The following is a 13,084-nucleotide window of genomic DNA, read 5'->3' as shown; positions in this document are numbered from 1 at the left end:
AAATTATTTCCCAAAGACAAATGGGTACATGAAAGGGATGATATAGACCTTGTTTATTGTTACTAGGCTTCCTAGTACAACAAATCATGCATCCTATTATGAAGCTAATACATCTTCTTGCATGAGATGCAAGTACACATACATCTGGAAGTTGGCCAATATCTTCCATACACAAAGATTCTCTGCAGCCTTACAAGTGTGATCTTGTCTGATCAGCTGCAGTCACTCACCTTTAGGAACACATAACTTATATAACCTATAGAGTAACCCATTCTAGATATTATAGTCAATTTTTCTATCACCATCATGTACATGACACTAGATTTACAACTACTAAAATGCATCCTTAAAGTCCCCATCCTATATGTATGTCTCTCTATATGCATCATCTGTGAAAGGATGCATGTGCATAAGAGTTCCCAAAGTTATGATGTTTGATGTGGATGGACTTAAAATCATTGCAATCAACTTGTTTATTCTCTCCTTCTTGTACTTGATCACTAAATGAAACTATTTTAGAAACCCTATCCACTTGCAATGATTGGTCAACTATAGTTTACTCTATGCTTGTAGGTATTATAGTCATTGATGATCTTTTTGGATTATTATTTCCTTTCCCATTATATAGTATTTCAACTTCTTCGTATCTTGCACCATGGCATAAAGCTTCTTGTTGTAGGTAGATCAGTGGCGAACTGGCCCATGAAATACATTAGAATGGTTGCATACATGCCTTCTTCCCTACATGGAGACCACATCCATAGGATACCCACTTGCACATGTCTCTACTTTGAAAGGCTCTTCCAAGTTCAATAATGCCAGAACTGGTGCTTAATTGATATTCATTTTAAACTATTGAAAGCCCTTTTGTTGGTCCTTTCCCCACTCGAAACTAATACCAATCATTGTTATGACATGAAGTGGTGCTTCTATTGTTAAAAATGAGGCTATTAATTTCCTCAAGTACTATGCTATGTCGACGAAATTCCTAACCTCTAAAAAGTCAGTAGGCACTAGCTACCTCATGATGGCCTCTACCTTGGTAGGATCTATCTTCATCCCTCCTCCACCAATCACATACCCTAGATACACCAAACATTACTATGCAAACTTACACTTCTTGAGATTTACTAACAATTGTTGATTCTTCAGTGTCTCTAGCACCTGCATCAATTGTGATATGTGCTCATTCGAGATAGGATTGTATACTAATATATCATCAAAATAGACAATAACAAAGTGAGTCTATAAAAGGGAAAACTATATCATTCATTAACCTCATAAATGTAGTTGATGCATTGCATAGGATAAACATAATGACTAACCACTCATAGAAAACTTCCCTGGTTTCTAAATATATTTTTCTTTGGCTTGAGCTTGGTCATATCCAGACTTTAAGTCTATCTTGGTGAAGTATTTTTCTTGTTGCAGTTAATCCAACATATCATCTATCTTGGGAAGGGGGTACTTTTTCTTGAGCATAATTTCGTTTAATGCCAGGGTTGGAATTTTTCCCAGGGAATTTTGAACCGGTGTTGTTTACACCTCAAAGTTCCTTAACAAAGTATGTCTATTTTAAAATAGGGCTTCCAAAATTTTGATTTAATTATAAATAATTGTTAGGTGGATGCCATGAAGCTAACCTCCATAGAATATTTCAAAATATTCATAGTATACACAAATTAAAGACTAGGATTTATTTTCAAAGTATCTTAATTTAATTATGAATAATTATAAAGTGGATGTCATGAATCTAACCTCCATAGAATATCAATATTCCGAGTATTATACACAAATCAATCAAAGACTAGAATTTATTTTCAAAGTATTTTAATTTAATTATGAATAATTATTAGGTGGATGCCATGAATCTAACCTCCATAAAATATTTGAAATATTTTGAGTACTATACACAAATCAAAGACTAGGATTTATTTTCAAAGTATTTATGTCATTAGTTTATGCAAGTTTAAAAACACAATTTAATAAAAAAACAAATTATTAGTTGGATCCATAAAGATTTGAACCTTGAATTTTATAGTTTACATAGTACTTCATGACAAAGCAATTACCAATTTCCTTGTCTTTGCCAACCATACATATTTTAAATAATAAAAATTATAACTATATCTTATGTTACATGTCAATTTAGTATATTTAAATTAAATAATAAAAATTAAAAATTTTATCCAAAAGTTATAATTTTATCTTATCTTACATGTCAATTTAGTATATTTAAAAACACAATAGAGGCCAAAAAATTATATCGTCGGACGCTGCACTATTGCATCATCTCACTCATTTTTATTTCAAAAACCTACAATTGCAAGACGCATGCATGGTACGACCAATAATAGGAGCAATCATCTCCGCCAAATCGTAATCTGAGCGACAGTAAACGAAATTCCAAAGTCTGAATTTGACAACCCATTTTCGTAGGTAACGGGTCAAACGCGGATTTCGCTTGATCGCTCATTGCTATTTGTTCGCTGCATCGCTTGCTGTTCATTGTTCCTGGACAATGCGTTTACGCAGCAAATATCAGAATTACAGAAATCATGGCATCGATTGGCATGGTTCCTTATGGGTTGCAACGATAGTGCATTATTTTTCTGCTTTTGTTTGCCCACCATTTTCTTCCCACTCGCACCGATATGGACTATTCTCCTCCCCTTCCCAACGATGCCCCGAGTTCTCCTCAATCCACGGTTTTCATCGCCATTGTTCCCGCACAATGCGTTTACGCAGCAAATATCAGAATTACAGAAATCATGGCATCGATTGTTCCTCCACCTACCAACTGTGCCGCGAGTTTTACATCCGTCGCCATTGTTTTCATCGCCATAGGAATAACAACCCCCATCGCCATTGTTGTCATCGCCATTGTTTTCATCGCCATAGGAATATAAGTTTTCATTGTCATCGCCATTGTATGAGATTGAAAAAAACGAAGGCTGCCCGCAAACGCACTTACCCTGTGAAGCAACTCGCAAACCCTACCGGGAACTTTTTCGAAGTGAGCATACATCAACAAACCTACGCAACTGAACAGCCAGCGAACCCTATTGGGAACTATTTGGAGATGGAGCTTATGGAAGAACTGAACTGGTTGGAGGAGGGCATAGGAATATGTACATATACAAGGGAGGAACTGGCCAACGCCACTGACAATTTCACAACAAAAGTTGGACAGGGCGTCTCTGGATTTGTGTATCGTGCCAATTTACCAGGTAATCGGGTGGGCGCCGTCAAGAGAGCAACGAATTCAGATCCAAACAGGAATTGTCTGTGCTCCTCAGACTTCCACGTCATCCTCATCTGGTGGATCTAATCGGATTGTGTTTACGAGCAGGTGTGCTCTTATTCCCTTGGTTTACAATATTGCCATAAACACTGTACTCGGGTCTTAGTTCAGTGGTTGGAACCCCAAACCGTAGTAAGGATGGCCTACTAAACCATACGTTGGGTGGTTAAGGTGGTTAGTTCCCCATGTGTTGGGACTTACTATCATCATGTATTGGTGTTGGCTAACTATCATTTGGTATTGGTTTTCTATCATCATTTGGTGGGTTCTTATCTGAGCCTATTTTTTTGCAAAAGGATATGTTGGACTCACTTTAAGTTGATTTTGAATTTCAGAAATATTTTGGAATTTGATGGACATGAACAAAGTTTAATAATTAATATTACTAATATTTGTCTGATCCAAAGTATTACCCAATTCTCCTGGACTTAAAAATGCCTATATTAACCATTATGATCAATTGTTTTTTGAATATTTTGAGATCTCACTCCTACATACATAGACAAAATCAAATAATTAACCTTGCCCAGGTTAGTGGGATCCCACAATATTCTCACTTACAAGACGCCCATGTTAGCCATTGTGAAAAGTTCTGTGTTGGAAGTTGGATTACAGGTTCTAGATCATTAATTCTTCTCAATTTCATCTTCTTCTTTTTTGAGTTTTTGTGTATCCTCTTAATGTGAAGATATAATGTTCATGTTAGCCATTGTGAAAAGTTCTGTTTTGGATGTTGGATTATAAATGGTTGGAATTTGGTACAAGTTCTCGGATTATTAATTCTTTTCAATTTTAGTGTTTTTTTAAGTTTTTGTGTATTTTTTAATTTAAAAATATAATTTTAATTAAATGATTAGCATTTGTTATTTGATTTAATTTTTTGGAAAATCTTCAAAATATTAGGTTATATAAAATTTAAATTTATTATTTCAATAATTTTCTTTACATTTTAAACCAAACACACAAGAGAATAAATCCAAAAAAACCAAAAACTTAAAATATTTGAACTACATTCAACTGTTATATATCATTTTTTTTTTAAGTTTGAAAACATTTGTAACTCCAATTTTAATCTGTCTTTCTGATATACATACAAAATTAAAATAGATTCAAGATTGATAATAAAATTAAAACTAACTATTCTATTATACAATAACATACAATGTGTAGTGAAATAGAATCTAATATTCCATAAATTTATTTTTTAAAGTTTTCCATTCAAAATTATTAAAATATATAATTTAAATGAATCTAAGAGTATATATATATATATATATATATATATAATTATAAATTATAAATTAAAAAAAAAACAATAAACACTTTCCTAAACTTGAACAATAAAATTTCAAATACCAATAATTTTTTTTATCCATAATATTGATTTTGGTTTTCCATCTTTCGTAAGATTGCAATATAAGTTTTATTACCTTATATTATTATTTAATCAAAATAAATAAAATGAACAATCAAAATTTATAATTTTTTATTAGAATGAAACATATATATATTCTTAAATAATCCTTTTATAAAATAATTCCATTGCTATATTTTTCTCATAACAATTCTGTGAATGATGCATGTGCAGGTGAGCGAATTCTTGTGTTCGAGTTCATTTCCAACGAGAGTTTGTATAATCGACTTCACACGGAGAGAGGTCTCGCAAGTCCATTATCTTGGTCATCTCGTATGGACATAGCCTGTCAAGTTGCCGTGGCATTGGAAGAAGCAAGGCCCCCGATATTGCACCGTGATGTTAAGTCTGCAAATGTTTTGCTGGTGGACGATAACTGTGCTAAATTGGCTGATTTTGGACTGTCAAAGTTAGGCCCAAAAGACAAGCAGTTCACAGTCACTGCTGTTAGAGGGAGTTATGGTTACATGGATCCCCAATACGAGAAAACACGAAGATATTCAGCTAAAAGTGATGTGTATAGCTTTGGTGTGCTTTTTCTCGAGCTAATTACAAGTTTAAAAGCACTACATGAGGACACACCTCTGGCAAAATGGACTCAGCCATATCGTTTCAGAGAAAACATTGACGTATTCATGACAATTGTTGATCGAAATTTGATAGATCGCATTCACACGATGGAGCTACAGAACATGATCCAAATTGCTAATCTCTGTTTACGGGACATTACTGACTAGCGACCTTCAATGAGGGAGACTGTGACTATGATGCAGAATCGAACTCAATTCGAGATCAATAATGCTTCCATATCTTAAATTAAGAGGATTATGAATATATTACAGAATGTAAGACCTGAAGCCTTGTGTTTAGTAACTTTTCAGTTCGAGTTTTAGGGGAGAGCGACCAGCGTGATGTACCCAGATATAGTAAAATGCTACTCGAGTAAGTTCTGAATTTAGGTAAGAGCGACCAAGTTAATGCACCCATATATCTTACAGGCGCACTGATTTGACTGATCTTATCTTACAGGCGCACTGATTTGACTGATCTTTCATAATGACGGTGAATAACTTTGCTAAACCCTGGACAGGTTTTATTATATGAATCACAGAGGACCCATGAATGCTCTCTCTTTTATGTATACTTCAAACAAACTATCAGGTTATTAGTCCGTCGCTATTTCTTATATAAAAGGAAGGAACATTAAGTTTCCTTTCAAAACAAATAATGTATAATTTTTTCTTGGTTTGGAATATATAATATTTTAGAATGTTATTGATATAATCTATTTATTTATTATTAAAATAGTTTAAAAAAATTATATTAATTCTAATACATCAATTTAGTTAACTTTTTTTTCTCTAAGATGGGAAATAATATATACAACCTTAAAGCATTAAAAAATATCTCATATAAATCCACAATTATTCTTAAGCTCCGATTCAGGAATAACAACTTTTTTTATATTCTTTAGTTGTATTTTTATAATTTCTTCTGAGCAAACTTTTCTTTATCAACATTTTACTTGTAGGATTTGCACCTCTTTAATTACCTAAGTGTTTTCTTTTTTATTAGAAAAATATTTCATTTTACTTTAAAGTGTTTCTTTTTTCCACTATGCTTTTCTCTTGATTTCATCAAACTTAGCTTTTCTCTCCAACTAAGTTCTAATTTTCACATAACCTCTCTTACATTATCTTATTAGTTTTTTGGTACAATTTTTAAGAGAAGATCTAGGAAGGTCCACCATGTAGATTTAAACACTTAACAACTTTCTAAAATAACAAGAATTCTCTATTACTCATGTGTTTTTTCCCATAATTTTTCAAAAACAAAATATTTATTGATAATATAAAATTTAATTACATAATCAATCAATTCAAATCCCGACCCAAAAACCATTAAATTAAAACAATAATCGCCATAATCCAAAAATAATCACCTCTTTTTAATAATTACGATCTTAAAAACAAAGCATAAAATAATAAAAAAACAAATCAATAATCACGTATTTAAAAAGAAAACCATAAAATAAAAAATAAAAAATAAAACAAATCACACTGCGAAATAAAATGATTAATAAGATATTTAATAAGCATATCTCTTCACGTAACACAGTTAAGTGTATTACTTATTACTTTGTAATTTATAATTAATAATACACCTTTGACTGTATTTAACCTAAGCCAGCTCCATGGACCAAGGTGATGATACTTTCTTAACACTTTTATAGTCAGACAAACATAACATAATTAAGTGATAAAGCATTCTAATAATGTAATTGCATACGCAATTACATATTGTTTTTTCTTTTCCATAGGAAAACTGTGTTTGGTTTGGAAGGCACCCGATGAAGATGGTAAACCATTAGTTGTTTTATTCTGCTGGCCCCACCAACCTGCACACCAAAAGGTGGCTGTTGATCTGCCATCTCCAGATCTGATGACCACAAACCAAAATGGACCACACAACTGCTCACGAAATACCCAACGATGAAGGTTTTAATCACTGTCCAACCATCTCCATGCGTCACCTTCTGAATGGTATCGCTTGTCTTCCGGGAAAACTTCTCCCAGGTCAGAGGTTCCAGGCAGTTTTGACCCCAGTGATTTCTTCCATTGACATCTTCGTCTTCCATGGAAACATTCCTCCTGTGAACAGTTATCTTCTGTCTCGATAACCTACTATGCATCTCCACTGATAGGTCGTCTGAAGTGAACTTATCCATCATTTTCATGGAGTAAAATTTTGTCTCTTGATTTTTCCTGATACTATTGTCGGTCGCTGAGGGCCCTGGATGAGCATCCCTCCTTCAACCTGTCATCCGTTATCTCCTCCCACCAGTAACACAAGTTGATATGCTTGTTTTGTACCCCCTAATTGGCAAGCCAGTCTGCAACTTTGTTGGCTTCCTTGCGAACATGCACCAACCTAAGAGTTCTCAGCATTCTTAGGTGTGCTTGGATTCTTTGGTAGACTTGCAGAAGCCGCTAGTGTTATGAGATTTTCTCTGGAGCAACACCAGCATTTATCCTCTTCACTGAGTTAATGACTAATTCCGAGTCAGCCTCAATGATGACATTGTGAATGTTGTACTTGAGCAGTGTTTCCAGGCATAATTCCATCACCATGAGCTCCGCCATATTGTTTTTTGCTTTTCCTAGATAATTGTGGAAGATGACTTGTATGTTTCCTTCCTCATCCCTCAAGACCCCTCCATATCCTGCTTCTCTCGGATTCCCTTTTGAGGCCCCATCTATGTTAAATTTTAAAAATCCATGAGAGGAGGGTTGCCATGAAGACTTTTCTGTTGAGGTATTATTGTTAATCTGCATAGAACCTTGAGGGGGATGAACCTTGAGCTCTAACTTCTCCAATATTCTAGCCTCTCTCTGTCTGATGGGTTTGCCAATAGCTGAACCTCCTAGGATATGAACAGTCTCTTTGAGTTGTTTAAGGTTTAGCTTAAGGATTTTGCTCACCAGACTCGATTTCTCCTTGAAAATCCTGTTGTTGTGCTCATTCCAGACATTCCAGATTATGAATCCTGGGGTCAGCATCCACGCAGAGTTAATGATCTCATTGTACGAAAAAAATTTCCGCTAATTCTTCAAAGTAGTAATGATGTCATTAACATTTTTGTCTGTCTGCTCGAAGACTTCTCCAACCCAATTCTAAAGTATTGTAGGTGAAAGTGCATCTATTTAGGAGATGATTTGTAGTTTCTTCCTATTGTCTACATAAGTGACATCTTGAGGGGCCAACAAAGCCTATTTTTCTTAGGTTATCCCATGTCAGAATCTTGCCCTATTGAACCAGCGACTTGAACAGTTTGACTTTCATCCAATGAGGATTTTCCAAGATTCCCTTCCACGTCTTATCAGTGTTTGGAAGGTTAAGCTCTCAATCTATCCTTTTGGATTCCTTAAGGTTGAAGAGACCTGCCTTGTTCTTTCCCCATCTTAGTTGATTGTTCAAGTTTGAGTTTAAGATTTGTCTCTTGTCTAAAAGACCTTTAAGGGCTATAACTTGAGTATGCAGCATGCCCATTCCACTGTAATCTGAAAGTTTCCATGTTCTCCATTTCCCATTGTTCCTTGATTGGTCCCAATAGTCACTTACCCACCTTAATCCTTTGTTGATGGTATCGATGTGAATGTCTACTAATTCTTCACTTCAGAGATTGTCCTCATGCTGCCAATTATCCTCCGAGAACCAAGCCAGGTTTCCATTTCTGATCTCCTAGAAACTATGATTTTGGACTAGGGTCCTCTTCTCCCATGCCCTATTCCAAATTGCAGAACCTTTTACTTGTCGTGTCATTCTGATTATATTCTTCTCCTACCATTCTCTAGCATATTTTTGCTTCCAATGTTTTTCCCAGGGGGCTTGTATTTCTTTTAGCCATCTCCACTAGATTTTGGCACCAAGAACTCTGCTAAGAATTCATGGGTCATGAAGACCCAAGCCACCACGGGACTTCAGTTTGCATACTCTATCCCATGCCACGAGGTCCCATTTCTTCTTTTCTTTACCTTTCCCCCAGAGAAAGTCTCTCTGAATGTTTATTATATTAGTAATTACACCACTTGGTCCTGGAATGACAGATAACATATAGATAGGGATACTTTGGAGGATAGCTTTAGTGAGAATCAATCTCCCTGCTAGATTTAGTGTTCTATTTGTCCATTTGCTAATCTTATCTTTTAGCTTATTAAGAACAGGCTCCCAGATATCCTTGTGTAGTGATTTGTCAGTGAGAGGAACTCCCAGGTACTTCACAGGCAGTGACTCCCTTTGAAAACCCAAAATTCTGGAAATATTTCTTTGTAATGAAATATCTGTATTGAAAAAGAAAATCTTTGATTTAGTAAGACTTACCTCTGTGCCTGCTGCCGTAGCAAACTTACCCAGAATCTCTTTGAATGCTTTGGCTTCCTTGACAGTGGGTGTGCCTTGAAGCATAGTATCATTCACAAATTGTTGATGTGTCACCGTGTCCCCACCTTGAGTGAGTCTCAGACCCTAAATTCTCCCTTTCTCCTTAGCAGCTCTGATTACTCTCCCTAACCCTTCCATCATTAGAATAAAAAGGAAAAGAGAAAGACGATCTCCTTGCCTGAGACCTTTAGAATTCTTGAAGGTTTTGGAAGGAGATCCATTGAGAAGAATTGAACAGCTGGCGGTGGTAAATAGCGCCATAACCCACTTAATCCAATTGTAATCAAAGCGTAGGCTTTTAATATTGCTCTTATGTACAACCAGCCAAGTTTGTCATGGGCCTTTGCTATGTCTAGCTGCATTATCATTCCTGCCTGTTTGTTGGTAATGAGTGAATGAACCATTTCATGTGCTTGAATTATATGATATATAATTTGTCTTCCTTCCACATAGCCCGAGTGCTACTCTGACACTAGGGTTGGGAGGAGTGGTTTGAGACGGTTGGCAATGACTTTAGATATAATTTTTTATATCACATTTCATAATGCTATTGGTCTAAATCTGTCTGGAGAGGTGGCCATTTCTTGTTTGGGGATTAAGGCTATGAAAGATTCATTGAGCGCCTTTAAGATTGTCTTAAATCTTTGAGAGTCTTCCACTACCTCCAGGATGTCCTGTTTCACTATCCTCCAACAAGCTTTGAAAAAGTCCACATTAAAGCCATCTGGGCCTGGTGCTTTCCCATTTTGCATCTCTTTCACGGCTTCCTCAATTTCTTCCTCTGTTACTGGTCTGTTGAGATTGAAATTATCTTCTCTGATAACCAATTTAGGGATGTGTTGAGTAAATCTTTGCGTAAACTAGTATCTGTCTTCTGAGGTTTCCTCAACAATTTTCTAAAAATGCTAGAGTAGAACCTTCTCCATCTCTTCATGAGTGTTTCTCTCTATTCCATGTTGATCTGTAAGTTTCACAATTCTAATTTTGTTTCTATGAGCTATGGTGGATCTGTGAAAGAATTTGGTGTCTCTCTCCCCTTCTTTAATCAATTGTACTCTGGATTTCCGTCTCTAGAAGATTTCCTCTTGAAGACATTTGTTGTCCCACTCCTACTAGAGTGACTCTGCCATCTCTTTCCTTTCATCTGTATATCCTTCTATGATAAGAATCTGGTTTATTTCCTTTAGTTTCTTTTCCACCTCCCCTTTAGCTTTGAAGATGTTACCAAATTGATGTTTATTCCACTCTTTGATTCTACCATTAATATGTTTGAGCTTGCAATGTAGAAGGAAGATCTTTGTACCTTGAAGGTGAAGCTCTTCCTTCCAACATTTTTCAATGTTTGTGAGGAAATATGAATGCGTGAGCCAAGTTTTCTCAAACCTAAAGGGGTGTTCCTTGGTTTACCAAAAAGAGAAGCTTCCAATTGGATAGGCCAGTGATCTAAACCCCCAAAAGGTAGTATGAGTGCAGTGATGTTGCTTCCCCTGAGAAGAAGATCCTCTGAGATAATAAATCTATCCAATTTTGAGGCTACTTGGGTAGGGGCCCCTCTTTTTTTATTCCAAGTGAAGATTCCATTGCTTGTTTCCATATCAACCAATTTCATATTGGTGATGAAGTTCTGGAATGCGACTGAGTCTCTATTGAGTGTTCTAGTTCCTCCTTTCTTCTCCATGAGTGATTTTGTTATGTTAAAATCACCTCCCAGAATCTAGGGTAGAGCTGCGCATCTCTTCTTCATATCCTCTAGTGTTGCGAGGAGTTGAAGTTTGTCCTCCATAGGCTACGGACCATAGACATTGGTGATCATGTAATATTGTTTGTCACGCACTGGTTGGAAAATGAGAGAAAGGTGATGTCTGTATGCCTCCGCATCAATCACACCCAATTTGAGTGGATCCCATAGAGTGAGAATGCCACAAGCAGATTTATTTGCCTTAACTTCAAGGTATTCATATCTATTTAACCATTTTCTATGTTTTTCACAGATCTTCTCCACTGAGCATTTTGTTTCCTGTATGAATCCTATGTCAGGTTTTTCCTCTCTGATCCTTTTACCGAGATTCCTCTATTTTCTTCTGCTCCCTAGTCCTCTAATGTTCCAGGTTGTGATTTTCATTGAGGTGGGGTTTTAAAGGAGTAACTGGAAAGGTATTTCATCCTTCCTAAGTCAGTCATGAGTTACACTCTAGTAGTAGTTCTTTCTATCCTTTTCTTCCCCTCCTCTTGCCTCGATTCTTTGTTTGTTTTCTTGTTATTAATCCTATTGAGGAAGTCCCTTTGTTTTCCTGGTTGTCATGTCCTCTTTTGACTCCTGCAGCCATTTGATGTGACTTGTTAAGGAATATATGTTCGACATTGTCCACATCCTCCTGAGGGATGGAGTTTATTCCTAGTTTTCCTCCTTGTTCTAGAAACTTTTCCAGCTCTAGGTTCTCCCTTTCCAGGATCTCATGTAAGTCTTGATCCTCTATACCACTTTCACTTTGAGTCATATCCTGATCTTTGTCTATTTCCATGGTACTTAAAGGGTTCGTCATGTGTTCATTCTGTTCCTGAGTGAACTCCATGCTGGTCTCTTTTCCTTTCCCCCTTGCTATCTGATTCTCTATACTCTCTTGATCCCCTCCATCTGCTTCTTTTTCTCCTAAGATCTCAAAACTGTTGTAACTTTTTGTTTTATCATTTGCAATAGGGTTCTTTTGTGTCTTCCTTCCCCCTCCTTTTCCTTTTCCTCCTACTTTGGTGAAACCTGTCTGGTCTTTCCCTTTGCTAGTATTTAGGTTTTCCTCCCTTCTATTAAGAGGACAGTCTCTGGATAGGTGCCCATGCTCATGACATTTGTGACATCTGAACGGGATATGTTCATAGTCAACTATTTGAACCCATTCCTTGTCATAGACTTCTAGAATGACCTCATTTGGAAGGGCTCCTGATAGGTCCATCTCCACACATATACAGGCATAGGATGTATATTTTCCCCGTAGAGTTGCCTCTGAAATTTTTAAGAAATGACCTAATTTATTGCCTATAGCTTTTAAAGATTCTAGCATCCAGTAATCTAAAGGTAAGGAGTATAGTCTAATCCATACCGGTACCGAAGTGAAGGTTTCTCGTTCTGGCATGGAGTTCATCATCCATGGCCGCATATAGAGACCAACAACTACAATGAAGTATAGTCCTCCTTCAAAAATATTGTCTCTGTCTTCCATGTTCATAAACACCACAGTAAAAAGACCTTTGGATCCAAGATGCATATTTAACTTCTCCTTTGGTTTCCAGTTGTATTTTATCTAGGTGTACAATGCTTTCTCTGATGGCCAGATTCCCATAAATTTGCATATGATGCCATAGTTTGCCATGTGATCCCTGTGCATTTGCAAAGCTGGATCATTCAAAATAACTCGAGGTTTAGTTATGGC

The 13,084-nt window shown here is 36.1% G+C and overlaps 1 protein-coding gene across 1 annotated transcript; it reads left to right on the top strand.

The window, feature by feature from the left end:
- The first annotated feature begins 2,932 nt into the window (after positions 1-2,932).
- On the top strand, positions 2,933-5,455 carry LOC149162059 (calcium/calmodulin-regulated receptor-like kinase 2). The gene is made up of 2 exons (XM_089435088.1): positions 2,933-3,284; positions 4,893-5,455. Exons 1-2 carry the CDS (start codon positions 2,933-2,935, stop codon positions 5,453-5,455), a joined length of 915 nt encoding a protein of 304 aa, XP_089291214.1.
- The last annotated feature ends 7,629 nt before the right edge of the window (positions 5,456-13,084 follow it).

Source organism: Pinus tabuliformis, chromosome 5_2 (assembly GCF_031772625.1).
Source record: "Pinus tabuliformis cultivar Carrire ecotype Pingquan chromosome 5_2, CPIR1, whole genome shotgun sequence".
NCBI lineage: Eukaryota > Viridiplantae > Streptophyta > Pinopsida > Pinales > Pinaceae > Pinus > Pinus tabuliformis.
This window is presented reverse-complemented; position numbering and strand designations above follow the sequence as displayed.